Genomic DNA, 12837 nt, shown 5'->3' on the forward strand with positions numbered 1-12837 from the left:
AACTCTCAGTTTAGCCTACAAACACATCCTAGGTCCTTACCATTTTTTCGTTGTGGTAGTTTCAAACAAATTTTACCTAATTCTAATCTGGCAAGTGAATCTCATTTCATTCCAAGGAGCTTGTTATGTTCAGGAAAGCGATATATATGAACAGCTAGTTACTATTTGCTTGACCCACCCAGTTGTACGGGGCGGGGTGGAGGGGCGGCGGAAATCAAGCGATTATTCTTAGAAAATTATCTGTATTACTTTTAGAGGTTTCACAGCAGTGACGCTCAATCAGTTTTGAGTCCCAGACATATTTGAGAGCCTGAAGAAAGCGACTGACCCTCACCCTTTAAAATGTGTGCGCACACACACGTCCCGCTATGACTTTAAGAGACTAACCCATGAACACCCCAAGACCCCAGGTCAAAGGTTAAGAGGATGCCTGGGTCTTGACCAAGCTGCCTAATTCATCTGTAACTTGGCCCCTTTGCGTCTATTACTCCTCGCACACACCCTGGGAGGGGAGGCAGCTTCTTTCCCGGAGAAGCCAAGACCAGTCGGAGCAACTGTGAAGACGCCTCTCATCGCTAAATCCAGGGTGACACTGCGATGAAGCCTCTTCTGCTCAAAGAGGAGGAAGTTGTCTCCCTGGTGTGAAAAGTTTCACCCCTCAGATCACAGATTTGCCTTCACAGCAAATCGGAACCCTGCCTGTCGGGCTCTCCCGTGACGCCATCCAGATGCTACTGGGCTCATGCTGATTCTGCCCTGCTCTGAACAATCCCCACCCCCTCGCCCAGGATTCAGAGCTCCACTGGGCATGCCCCCATCGGTGGTCGCAGTGTATGGCCTGAGCTGGCTCCGGCCGGCACGCTTGTCTTCCAAGAGGTCCTGGTTGGGGTGCAGGGGCGGGGCTGGGCTGGGCTGGGACTGACCTTAGACCTCTAACACCCTTATGAACCCTGAGTGCTCACAACTATAGGACATTTTAGGTTCTCATAGGTAGCCTGTGAACGTTTAAACCCTTTGGCTGGCTCAGCCTGAGGCCCCCTTCCACTCGTTCTTCCTGAGAACTCCCAACAGGAAACGACCTGCCACCTCCTGACCGAGCAGTTGGGGAGGGAACCTACCTAGGTTGTTGTCGGTCAGCACCTCCTTGACCCTCTTGGTTATGCCGTAGGTGTCCAGCTCTGGAGACATGGCCACCAGCTCTTGAATGCTGAGAGCCGAGTGTCCGGACAGAGGCAGTGGGGTGGTGGGCTGGGAGTCTGAAGCAGGCGGGTCGCTGGGTTCTGGCGGTTTGCCATCCTTACTTGTTTCAATGGGGGGACAGGGCTGCTGGACCAGTTCAGTCAAACTCTTCACTGATTCGCTAGAGCTCATCGGTGATTCGGGTGCAGGGCTGCAGCTGGCAGAGGTCTTTGGAGTGCTTTCTGTAATCAAAGCACACAGACAACCGAGGCTGAAAACAGCTGTCTTTCACCATGTGCATCTACTTTCCTTATCTAGGAATTACTAATTAAACGTCTGTTTAAGAAGGAGACAGTATGGCAGTCTATGGATTTAAATGAATTGTTTCATAGTTTTTTGGCTGAGAATTAACCTTTCATTTTCTGTGTTAAAAAATAAAAAACAGCAACAGAAGAAAAACTAGGGGTTTAAAGAGAAGGTTTCTGAAGGCTCAATAAAGGGCATTCCGTTAAAAAATAGGTCCTATTAGTCACGTGCGATCACTGTCATGATTTCTTCCGATGGAACCCCTTAATTCTATAATTCAGAAGTACCTTGGCTAGATTATAATTTGCATACTTATTTTGTCCATAATTTCCAGCACAAAATGAATGGATGTAGTATTTTAAATGCGGGCTGCCTACGATGTGTGGTCACCACAGTGATGAAGACCCTTGAAGATGAGACCTAAGGCCTCGGCCGCCTAGTGCTGAGCTGGGACCCCAGGTCGGTTCTCACTGTGATCCCGGAGGGCTCCATGGCGCCCTACGTGGAGGGAACCGATGGAAGAGGAGTGCCCACCCTGCTCTCTGCCAGAGCCCAGGATGTGCTTCTGAAAGCCTAGCTCTCTGTCTACGCCATGCTGTCACCAACACCGGAAGAGACGGGGCCAGTGTGGGCAGTCAGGTCTCCATGCTCTCCTTTCTTAAGGAGGAGCTGTCTTGTTGCAGGTGCCCAGCAGGGAGTGCCACCGTGCTCTGTTGGTGAGTGGTCCCTTCGGGCCTCTCTGTTAGCATTACCCGTAAAACCTGACATCCGTTCTAGTTTTGGGATGCCTGGAATAAAGGCTTTTGCCATTTCCTAATTTCCAAATATAGAGAAAATGCAAAGTGACCTAGCACTGCGGTCCTACCCACAGGGTAAAACCTGCCTTTGGCTCAGAGTCTGGGTGCAATCTCTGCCCCCACTCCCCACTCCCACCAGGCACGGCACACGGTGAGATCCCACAGCACCCTGTGTGAGGGGCCAGGCGAGGCGCTGTCACAGGGCTCTACAGCCCCAGAGAGATGACAGCTCACGAGGCTGGGCCACGCAGTGAGTGTGAACACACATGGGCGGCCCCCCCCCAATACCCGCGACCTGACTAAAGAAAATGCAAAACTAAGGAGTAACTGAATTTCAACTGATCGTATAACTGGAGTGTCCTTCGATGGACATATGATGTCCAGGATAACAACCTATTCTCAACTCAAGAGGATGGAAAATGTATTCCAGATACAAGGGATATTTTGTATAAATACTTAGAAAGAGAAAATCCCAAATAAAACAACTGCAATTCAACCGATAAACCCATCTGTTGTCCTAAACCAGGACAGAGTTCCACCATCACATAACGCTGTGTCCTCAACCTGGAAAATCAGGTTAAAAATAAAAAAACCAAAAAACCCACTGGTTTGTGAAAGCTGTAAAAGAGACAGACGTAAACGGCAGAAACGGTCCATATAAATCCTTAAGGCAATCTGGATCCTACAAATTGGATTTCTTCTCTCTGCTCACTCCAGGTCATCATACAACTGGATATAAAACCCAGCAAACGTTATTTTTGAATCTGAAGCAGCAATGGAATTGCACTGTGAACTTGCCCTGAGTCACCCAGGCGAGGGAACAATTTGGCAGATCATTCATCTTGCTCACTGTATACTGTCAAGGATGGCATGAATTCCCCACATGATAAACAGATTTCTTCTCAGGTTTGTGTCCTTTAACCCACAGCAAGGTCAGAATCATGGCTGCCTGGAGAACATACCGGCCGGCACTGCTGCCCGAGCACCACCCCTGTTTTGTTCTGGGCACCGGCACAGGCGGGTGCTCTGAATAGCTCGAATGGAGGCATGTTTCTTTCTTCCAGGCATCCTCAGCAAGACACTCGCACACATTTTTGCCAGGAAAACCCTCTGAGAGAACTGACCAGAGGTGCTCGCCACACGTTACTGGCGTCCCTCTGTGCTCCCAACCGTGACTGCAGACAAAGGTAACCCCGCCCCCCCGCCGAGATCAAAACCCCACTGGGCCTTGGAATGTACTGGGTGGCTAGTATCTGCACCTCCACCCTGAGTCTGTGTCTAAACTGTACTGGCTGAGTGACAATTGTTCACCGACAGACACAGGTGCACACAGGTGCCACCGTGGTCTCAGGTCACCGAGAGCAGAATTGGGCCCACGTTTTTGGAGCGGCCTCGCTGGACACACCACGAATCCACAGGCTCAGAACATCACATTGGAAAGTCATTCAGTTCTCTAGAAAGCTACTTCCAGTAAGCACCACAAAACCAGACCCATCAACCAGCTCCCATCGACCCCTGGCGAGGGGACCAGGCCCCTCGGTGCCAGGAGGACAGGTGCCCATATGACTCACCATCTTGACAGAGCAAGAAACATGGTCAACAGAGAAGAAGAAATATTTTCTCTTCTAAATATTAGCAAATGGAGCCCTCTGATTAAAACAAGGCTTTTTGAAAGAACAAGGCTTTGTGCTCTTCTGTGTAACTAAAGATAATTTAAACAAGAAAAAAAGGAGGAGCCCTGGGCTTGGCACTAAGGCATTGAGTCTGGGGATGGGGGCTGCCTCTACTAGCTGCCGGTGCTAACTTGAATAGGATTCCTAACTTCCTGCAACATCCTGGTTTTCTCATCTGAAAAATGCAGACAGGGTGGTAATGAGGAACAAACCTGCCACATGGTCAGCGCTAAGGAAACCTGAATTCGATGTTAAAAAAAAAGAGTCGTTACTAAATTGAACATATTTGTCTATATAAAAGTCCCCTGGGACTTCCCTGGTGGCGCAGTGGTTAAGAATCCGCCTGCCAATGCAGGGGACACGGGTTCGAGCCCTGGTCCCGGAAGATCCCACGTGCCGTGGAGCAACTAAGCCTGTGCGCCAGAACTACTGAGCCTGCGCTCTAGAGACCGCGTGCCGCAACTACTGAAGCCCATGTGCCTAGAGCCTGTGCTCTGCAACAGAGAGAAGCCACTGCAATGAGAAGCCCACGCACCACAACGAAGAGTAGCCCCCGCTCGCCACAACTAGAGAAAGCCTGCGCGCAGCAACGAAGACCCAACGCGGACAAAAAAAAAAAAGGTCTCCCCTGCACGCAGCGTAAATCTCCTCATGATTTATTGCTGTTTCTTCCATAGTTCCTGGCACACGACTGAGATGCTGGTGATAGACTCAACAGCTACATCTTGTGTGATACCATTTAGATGACATTCTGGAAAAGGTAAAACTACAGGGACAGAAAACAGATCAGTGTTGCTAGGGGTGAAGGGCAGGAGTTGCCTACAAAGGGGCACGAGGGAATTTTGGGAGGCTGATGGAATTATTCTATATCTTGATTATTGAAATGCACAGAACGCTTCTATGCGGGCAGAGTGAATTTTACTGTATGTGAATTGTATGTCATTATCAGCTTACTTAGGACAAAAGTGCCAGCAGAAAGAATGAATGAAGATGCATTATTCCATCCTTCTTTCACTCATTCCCTAAGTCTGTTCAGTCAGGCCAGTGGGAATACGGCAGTGAACGTAGCACACAGCAGGGGGGTGGGGACACTGATGTGGCCTGGGGATCAGAGACCTCCTGGGAGGGTGACATTCAGGGGACTTCAGGCATGAACAGGAATTAGCCAGCTAAGTTGGGAGGAGTAGCAGTGACAAGGAAGGGAGATAGATTGTTCCAGACACTTGGTGGGTTTGAGGCATCAATAAAATTGAGTGTAGCAAGAATATGAGGCAAAGAGAGGTGGTCCCCAGGGGCTGGGTTGTGCAGAGGCTTTGAATTGGTTAAGGTGTCTGTTTTAATTTTGGGGCAGTCGGGAGCCAGGGCACGTTCATACGATACACCACGTGCTATAAACAGTGGCAAGAGGCTCAGGACTACAGCCGCGGGGACCAGCATGGAAGCGTAATGGCGAGCCCACAAAGCAAGGCGCAGGACGAAACAGATGACAACACTGGTGCACAAGCCGAAAGCCCGCACGCGCTACGTGCTGTGTGTGGCAGTCAGACCCGTAGCGAGGGTATCAAATCCCGTCCAGGAAAGACAAGTGCACATGCAGGAATGGACGGTAGCTGACTCCAGGAGGAATGAGACTAGGAGAGGCTGATGTTTTATTCCTTAAAAATACAGGATTGAATAACGACCAATTCAGTTTAGCCCTTTATTTAGGGCTAAGGTTGGGTGATCGGCATTCGCTGGGTTATTCTGTAATTTCATGTTTGAAACATTATAGGCCTAACGTCAAAGAGTAAGAAAGTAAACAAGTTCACTGTTGCTTCAGTACAGAGAATGAACTTGCAGACAGCATGGCTGGGGCCGGGAGGTCGTCGGGGACAGCGGACGGTGGCTGAGGAGGGCAGGCAGTGGGGTGGGGAGAAGTATGTAGGCTCAGGAGAGATTTAGGAGATCGCGTCAACAGGACTGGGGGCTGAGTGGATGTAGGGGGAGGGCTGAGCAAGAGGGGGTGTGCCCCACGTTGCGGCTTGGGCTACAGGGTGTGTGGGGTGCCGTTCTGAGAGGGTGTGCACTGCAGCAGGAGTGTCCTGGGGTGAGGGGGAAGACAATGTTAAGAAACCTTATTCTTGGGGCTTCCCTGGTGGCGCAGTGGTTAAGAATCCGCCTGCCAATGCAGGGGACACGGGTTTGAGCCCTGGTCCGGGAAGATCCCACGTGCGAGGGGCAACTAAGCCCCTGCGCCACAACTACTGAGCCTGCACTCTAGAGCCCGCGAGCCACAACTACTGAGCCTGCGTGCCTAGAGGCCGTGCTCCGCAACAAGAGAAGCCACCGCAATGAATGAGAAGCCCGCTCGCTGCAACTAGAGAAAGCCCGCACGCAGCAATGAAGACCCAACGCAGCCAAAAATAAATAAATAAATAAATAAAAGAAACCCTATCCTATGACCTCTTGTAACAGCAGCTAGTGCTCAAGCGAACGTTTCTTGTGCACTCACTGTGCGCCAGGCACTGTGCTGAGGCACGTGTCCACGTGCCCGGACCTCAAAAATGCGATGGTGAGGCCCTCAAAGCCAGCCCACCTCTAGGATGAGGGAAGGGGACTGAAACACCTTTACAACCTCACGTGAATGCAGCTGTGCGCTAAGGGCATTTACACACTGGTTCATTCAATCCTCACGATGGTCCTGCGGTGGAAATATAAACCCCACACTCCAGGCGAGGAAACTGAGGCTCCAACGGGCATTGTGACTTGGCCCAGGTCACTTGGGTGGAGCGAGGATCCGACCAGCTCAGGAGTGGAAAGCCCCCACGGCCAGTCACTGCGGTATCACAGAAGCCTGCCTCTGCCTTCATTCATTCATTCACTCGCCGAAGCGAACTTTTTTAGAGCACCTGCTCTCTGTCGTACACCCTGCTCAGCAGTGGGGATAAGATGACATTTTTTGTTTTGCTTTATTTTATTTTATTTTTGGCTGTGCCTTGCGGCTTGTGGGATCTTAGTTCCCCGACCAGGAATTGAACCAGGGGCCGCGTCCTAACCACTGGACCACCAGGGAAATCCCCAAGGATAAGAGAAATTAGACAGAGACCTTGCTCTCAAAGAGTCTGCAGCCTGCGGGACTGGGGCAACTGAAAATGCGTGATTTGCATTAAGAGCCCAGCTACACAGACCATCTATCCAATTCTGATGGCAACAGTAAGGTGTTACATTTAAAAAGTGATTAGTGTGGATTAATTTTTTGGGGAAGGCTTCGAATCTTGCAGAAGAGTAGCCCGGTTAGTAAGACACAGATAGCACAGACAGTGACTCAAGGCCGCCCGAAATACACAGAGCTTTCAGGAACTATAAAAGGATTATGAAAAATATTATATTCCAAAAACAGCAGGCAAACAACAGCTGCCTTAAGTTTTCAATAGAAGCCAATAGAAAATCCACACCCGCCATAATTTTCAGAGACAAATCTCTCTGCAGATTACCCAATCCACTGTTGAAATTTCCATACCCAGCCCTCTATCTGCAGCAATAATAACCCAAATTCCATTTAGTGCTCATTTGAGCAGTCAGGATAAAGTCATTTCTTATTATCTCCCCACTGTGTAAAAAACAGCTTGAAGGTAGGAAGTCAGCAAGCATTTTCACCAAAAAGTAATTATTGTAAGTGACATTTTTACTGCTGGCATGCCATAAGGCGAACTGTGCATTCAGAAGGACAAGTTGCTGAAACAAAATGACAGGGCACTCTGTGACATTCTGACAAGAACCCAAACATTATTTAACTGGCGGCTGGTCTGATGCACCGCTTTTCATTATGTCCATAGTTTAGGCTTTGAGCCTGCGCCAAGCCAGGAAATTCCAAGCGACTCTACAGACTGTCAAGTATGGAAGACGGGAGAGAGAAGGAGAAGTTTGGGGGAGCAGTGGGGTCACGGCCTGGTGCATGGACTGAGGGAGGGAGGAAGTCAAAGAGCCGAGGAAGAGGGGTCCCGGGGAGGCAGAGGGCGGAGACGGAGCCTGAGGGGAGACGGGAGCCTCGGCGCTGCGAGTGCCACGGCCGTGCAAGGACCTGCAGAAGGTTCTGGAGTGCCCGGTGCTGGCGTCCTCGGTCCAGCGGGAGCCCTGGTGGCCTGGAAGGGCCCTGCGCAGCTTGAGGGGCCTCGACAGTGATGACAGCTTCAGAGGCCACCGCAGGATGGCCGCCAGCCCGGGATGCTTCCCAGCCGAGTTCAGATGTGGAGATCGTGGCGGGGACACGGAACCCAAGCCGAAACATAGGGACGTGCTCACGGCTCACGCGGTTCCTGTCTGAAGACACCCCCCACCTGAGGGTTCATGGCCGCAGGGCCTCTTTAGAAGTAACGAGCTTCTCTGCGTCGGAAGTGAACGGCTGTCTAATTTGCCCGCCTGGGTTTTAGTGCCACACGGTGACGTCAGACCTTCTCTCTAACATCCCTGAGCACCAAACCTTTCCTGGGGGGCGGGGCGGGGGCTCCCTGCCTCCGAGTCTCTGAGCAGATGCTCGGGGCCCATCGGGACCCCCATCCTATTTCTCCAGCCACATATCTCTGTTAGGCACGGCCAACATAAAAACGTGGAGTTTTTGATTGGCACTGACATATACACACTACTATATATAAAGTAGGTAACTGGTAAGGACTTGCTGTATAGCACAGAGAACTCTACTCAATACTCTGTAACGGCCTATACGGGAAAATAATCTAAAAGAGAGTGGCTATATGTATATGTATAACTGATTCAGTTTGCTGTACACCGAAAACTAACACAACATTGTAATTCAACTACACGCCAATAACAATCCAAAAAACCCCACAAAACATGGAGCATTTTGCTTTTGCGTATGCGTGGTCTTTGGACTGATTAGCAGAGGCTTGAAAGAATACGTGGAGACGTTCATAGACGTCTCGGAGACACGCAGGACCTTTCACGGCCCTCCCGCCGTGCCACTGCATGCTTGCTACCGAGAAAGGAACGGAAGTAACCTAACAACACACTAAGGCAGGTCGGAGCGCGTGAAGTGGCCCCACTACAGAACAGCCGGCTTTCCGAGGGGCTGCGCCTGACACCGGTGCGGGGGTAACAGGGGGCCTCGGGCCCCATCCCCAAGGGCCCGGGCGGGTCTCCCCCTGGCCCGGGGAAAGCCCAATCCCAAAGAGGCGGCATCACACACTGGCGCCCACCCCTCCCACGGCCAGGCCCTGCCTGCCCTCCTCACTGGCCCCAGGCTGGCAATACTCTTCGGCCCTCAGCCAGCCTGGGCATTGCCTTAGGTCACTGAAAATCCCAGCAAACCTACCAAATCACTCACTCTTTGTTTCAATAGTAAAAAGGAGACAGTAGGTGCTGGTGTTTGTGTGTGAACATTTAAAAAAGTCTGCCTAAGGAACTCTTATAGTGACTTAAAAACCACAACAGTTTACTTATTAATAACGAAAACCTGTTTAATAAAAGCACTATTTAACTTGTGCCAGCTTACATCCCCAAGCTTGACTTCCAAGCCACTTGAAGAGAGGGCCTGTGCCCTTCATTCACTAAGGGAAACTTCTAAGTGCCAGGCGGGGTGCTAGGAGGTGGGGCACAGTGGTGACCCAGGCAGACATCACTGAGCAGCTGGCTGTCACAAAGACCTTGGGCCGAGGACTAGGAGGGGGACGTCCAGGGGGTGGTGGCAGCTCGCAGCACTGTGACACTGAAGCTGAGGCTGGGGAGGAGGGAACAAGAAAGAGACCGAGGAGGCGGGGGGCAGGGTCACACACTGAGAAGGCGGGACTTTAACCCCAGGGAAGGGGCTGAAGGAGGGGAGGGCCCCAGCCCGATATGCAATCTAGAGAGATGGTTCTGGAGGTTTAGGAAACAGAAACAGTGTGAGTGTGAGTGTGAGTGTGTGTGTGTGTGTGTGTGAGACAGAGGGGGCAGGCGTAAGAGGGAGAGGGGGGATCGAGGTGAGCTGCCCGGGCCCTGGCTCAGGTGACCATGGGGATGGTGGTGCTTTCACAGTTCTGGGGAGAAAAGGCTGAGCTCCATTTTGGTTGCGATTCACCGGAGGGGACGACGAACATGTGGCGGGAAGTCAGCGCTCGAGGGAGGGAGGAGGCGGGAGGGCCGTCCTTGGCAGGTCGCCTCTGTCCTGGCGCAGCACGGGGTGCAGGGGGTGAGGCTGGGATTCGCGCGTCTACAGGGCTCCTCCCATCAGGCACTGCCTTGTGCCACCTGTACTTCCCTCACTCTTGGGATGCTTTCTCACCCTCCTCTTTTCTCCCTGAACCGAACCGGGAAAGCACATGGTGGGGAAGGATCTTAGCACCTGGGGAAGCTGCCCAGGTGACGTGGTCCTGAGCCCAGAAGCGCTCACCCGAGGGGTGGGCTCTGCCGGGCATTCGGGATGTAAATTTGCTGCCCCTCAGGCTTCCATGATTTTTCTTGTGTATCTTTTACAGGCTCTCAAGGAAATACGCATGCCCAAAGCAGAGTTTGGGAATGTTAAAAATTAAAAACCTTCCTTAAGTTACAATTCAACTTTGGTAGTGAACTCCCAGGCTGGCGAGGCTGCGGGAACCACACTGGTGACACGGTTGGGCCGGCCTCAGGAGCACCGGGCTCCCGCTGTTCCTAGCTTTTCTACAGATCCACACTGATTTAGAAATAATGCTTTCAAATTACCTTCAGTAACCTTATTACCGAACCAGCTGTGTGTATGAACACTTATCAATGCGTCCCTGTGCATTAAGAGAAAATGTATGTCATACAAACAGTCTAAATATATATTACTGAGATGAGTAAAAACAAACTCTCTAGTTAAATTGCTCTGCTGTAATCAAAGATTAAGCACTGTGTGTGCGTGTGCGCGCCCGTGTGCATGTGTTTTCTTCCTCCAGGGTTCCTTTCTGGCTTTGGGCAGACCTGCCCATCCTTCACCGGTAGTGATTCTCTCTGGCAGGCAGCTCATACTGCCATTCTGACAGTGGCATTAATTTTCCCCGATTTCTAAGACTTGGAGGAGCTAAGAGATGGTTTTGAGTAGTGTTTTCCTTCTGAACCTTTTAGGCCTGCAGCTCAGAAACTTTCCTTCCCTCCAGGCACCTGGTGGACAGCAGGCTTCCAAGTGCCCATCTGCGCAGAGGCTCCAGCATTTGCCCCGAGAGCAGCCTGTCCCCTCTCAGTAACCCTGCCAGGCAGCCTGGCATGCAGGTGATGTCTGGCCTGTGATGGAATGTTCCTTAGAGAATCCTTCGCTGATTGGATGAATAGCTGGTGTGGTGGGCTGCTTCCCGGCTTCCCAACAACACGCAGGTGAGTGCACTGATCTGGCCCTACACGGGCCCCAGGCCGTGCCGAGCAGAACCAAGTGACATTTTCGTTGTATGTGATGGTATTAGAAAACCTATTAAGGGGACTTCCCCAGTGGTGCAGTGGTTAAGAATCCGCCTGCCAATGCAGGGGACACGGGTTTGAGCCCTGGTCCGGGAAGACCCCACATGCCGCGGAGCAACTAAGCCCGTGCGCCGTGACTACTGAGCCTGAGCTTTAGAGCCCGCGAGCCACAACCACTGAGCCCGCGAGCCACAACTACTGAAGCCCGTGCACCTAGAGCCCGTGCTCCGCACCAAGAGAAGCTGCCGCAGTGAGAAGCCCGCGCACCGCAACGAAGAGTAGCCCCCGCTCGCCGCAACTAGAGAAAGCCCGCGCACAGCAACGAAGACCCAACGCAGCCAAAACTAAATAAATAAAATAAATTTATAAAAAAGAAAAGAAAAGCTATTAAGGTACATTATTTTACACATCCTCCTAATCTCTCCATTCTGCTTTACTTAATTTGTGATGAAATTGTTGAGAAAGGGTACTTAATGTACGACAGTCAGTAAAAGTAATTTATCATCTTCCCGCTTCAGTGCTCACGTTATCAGCGAACTCATTTTCTGCATTCATCATGCAATCAGCCTATTATTTGCATATTAATCAGGCAGTGGACCATGAAAGAACTGCATCCCAGCCAAATGCTGCACTATCTCAGGAGAAACACTCAGTAATTATCATACATCAGTGTTATGATGTGGTAATTGATTATAACATCTTTCTGCTGCCCCTGGGGAGCCGCTCTGCTCACCCAGCTCCAGGCACTCCGGACAGATTGCTCTTTTCCTCCCCAAATCAAAGTCACCACTCCTGTTCTCTCCAAGTGCTATTTCTGTGCGGTATTGATCCTCCTCTTCCAATCTCATGAGGTATTTAAACTACGTGGAACAAACTGACTGTAACTCAGAGACGAGAGGGTCTAGCCGGGAGGAAGGCACATCCCTCTGGACTCAGCCTCTTGGCTTCAGAGGTGCTGCTCCAGCTTCCGAGAAAGTTTCCTTGTCGAGAGAAATGCGGCAACTTCAGTCCCTCCTCATTGCAAAGTTGGTACAAAGGCAGTTTGGCTGCTTTATTTAGGTGCCAAATGACAGACTAATTTTGGCCCTCTTGTAAAGGACAAACCCAACATCTGCCAATTCAGACTCGGGCTATATTTAGGAATCCAGTTCCAAAGGGAAGAACAAAACACAAAATCAAGATGAAGCCGGTGACGGAAGCCGCCTGGCTTGCTTCGTTCTCTCTGGGACCCCCTCTCTCACTCCTGAGCATGACCCTGGCCCAGGGACCAGTCAGCAGGGGGCTGGGCCCCGGGTCCTGGGCTGGCTGAGGGCCACTAGCAGGGAGAGGGCATGAAGCTGAAGGGCGGCGCTGTCCTTGCACGGGAAAGTACCCTGGGCCACTGTGCATATCTTCCTTGGATCTAGCCTGGAAGGGGATTCAAAGCAGCATGGACACACATCACAGGCCAGATGGGTCATACACTTTCTGTTGCAAAACTTCATAAACAGGGCTCTGAC

General features: G+C 51.2%; 1 protein-coding gene across 6 annotated transcripts in view; it reads right to left on the reverse strand.

The window, feature by feature from the left end:
* Window positions 1-12837, reverse strand: part of CUX1 (cut like homeobox 1) — a 373348-nt gene that overhangs the window by 39258 nt on the left and 321253 nt on the right. For 3 of the 6 annotated variants that reach the window (XM_036824615.1, XM_036824614.1, XM_036824613.1), the window contains exon 21: window positions 1119-1421. The exons of the other annotated variants lie outside the window; for them this stretch is intronic. In XM_036824615.1, coding sequence (XP_036680510.1) covers window positions 1119-1421 — 303 coding nt within the window. The remainder of the gene's footprint in view (window positions 1-1118; window positions 1422-12837) is intronic. 6 annotated transcript variants of the gene reach the window in all.

This window comes from Balaenoptera musculus, chromosome 15, assembly GCF_009873245.2.
Source record: "Balaenoptera musculus isolate JJ_BM4_2016_0621 chromosome 15, mBalMus1.pri.v3, whole genome shotgun sequence".
NCBI lineage: Eukaryota > Metazoa > Chordata > Mammalia > Artiodactyla > Balaenopteridae > Balaenoptera > Balaenoptera musculus.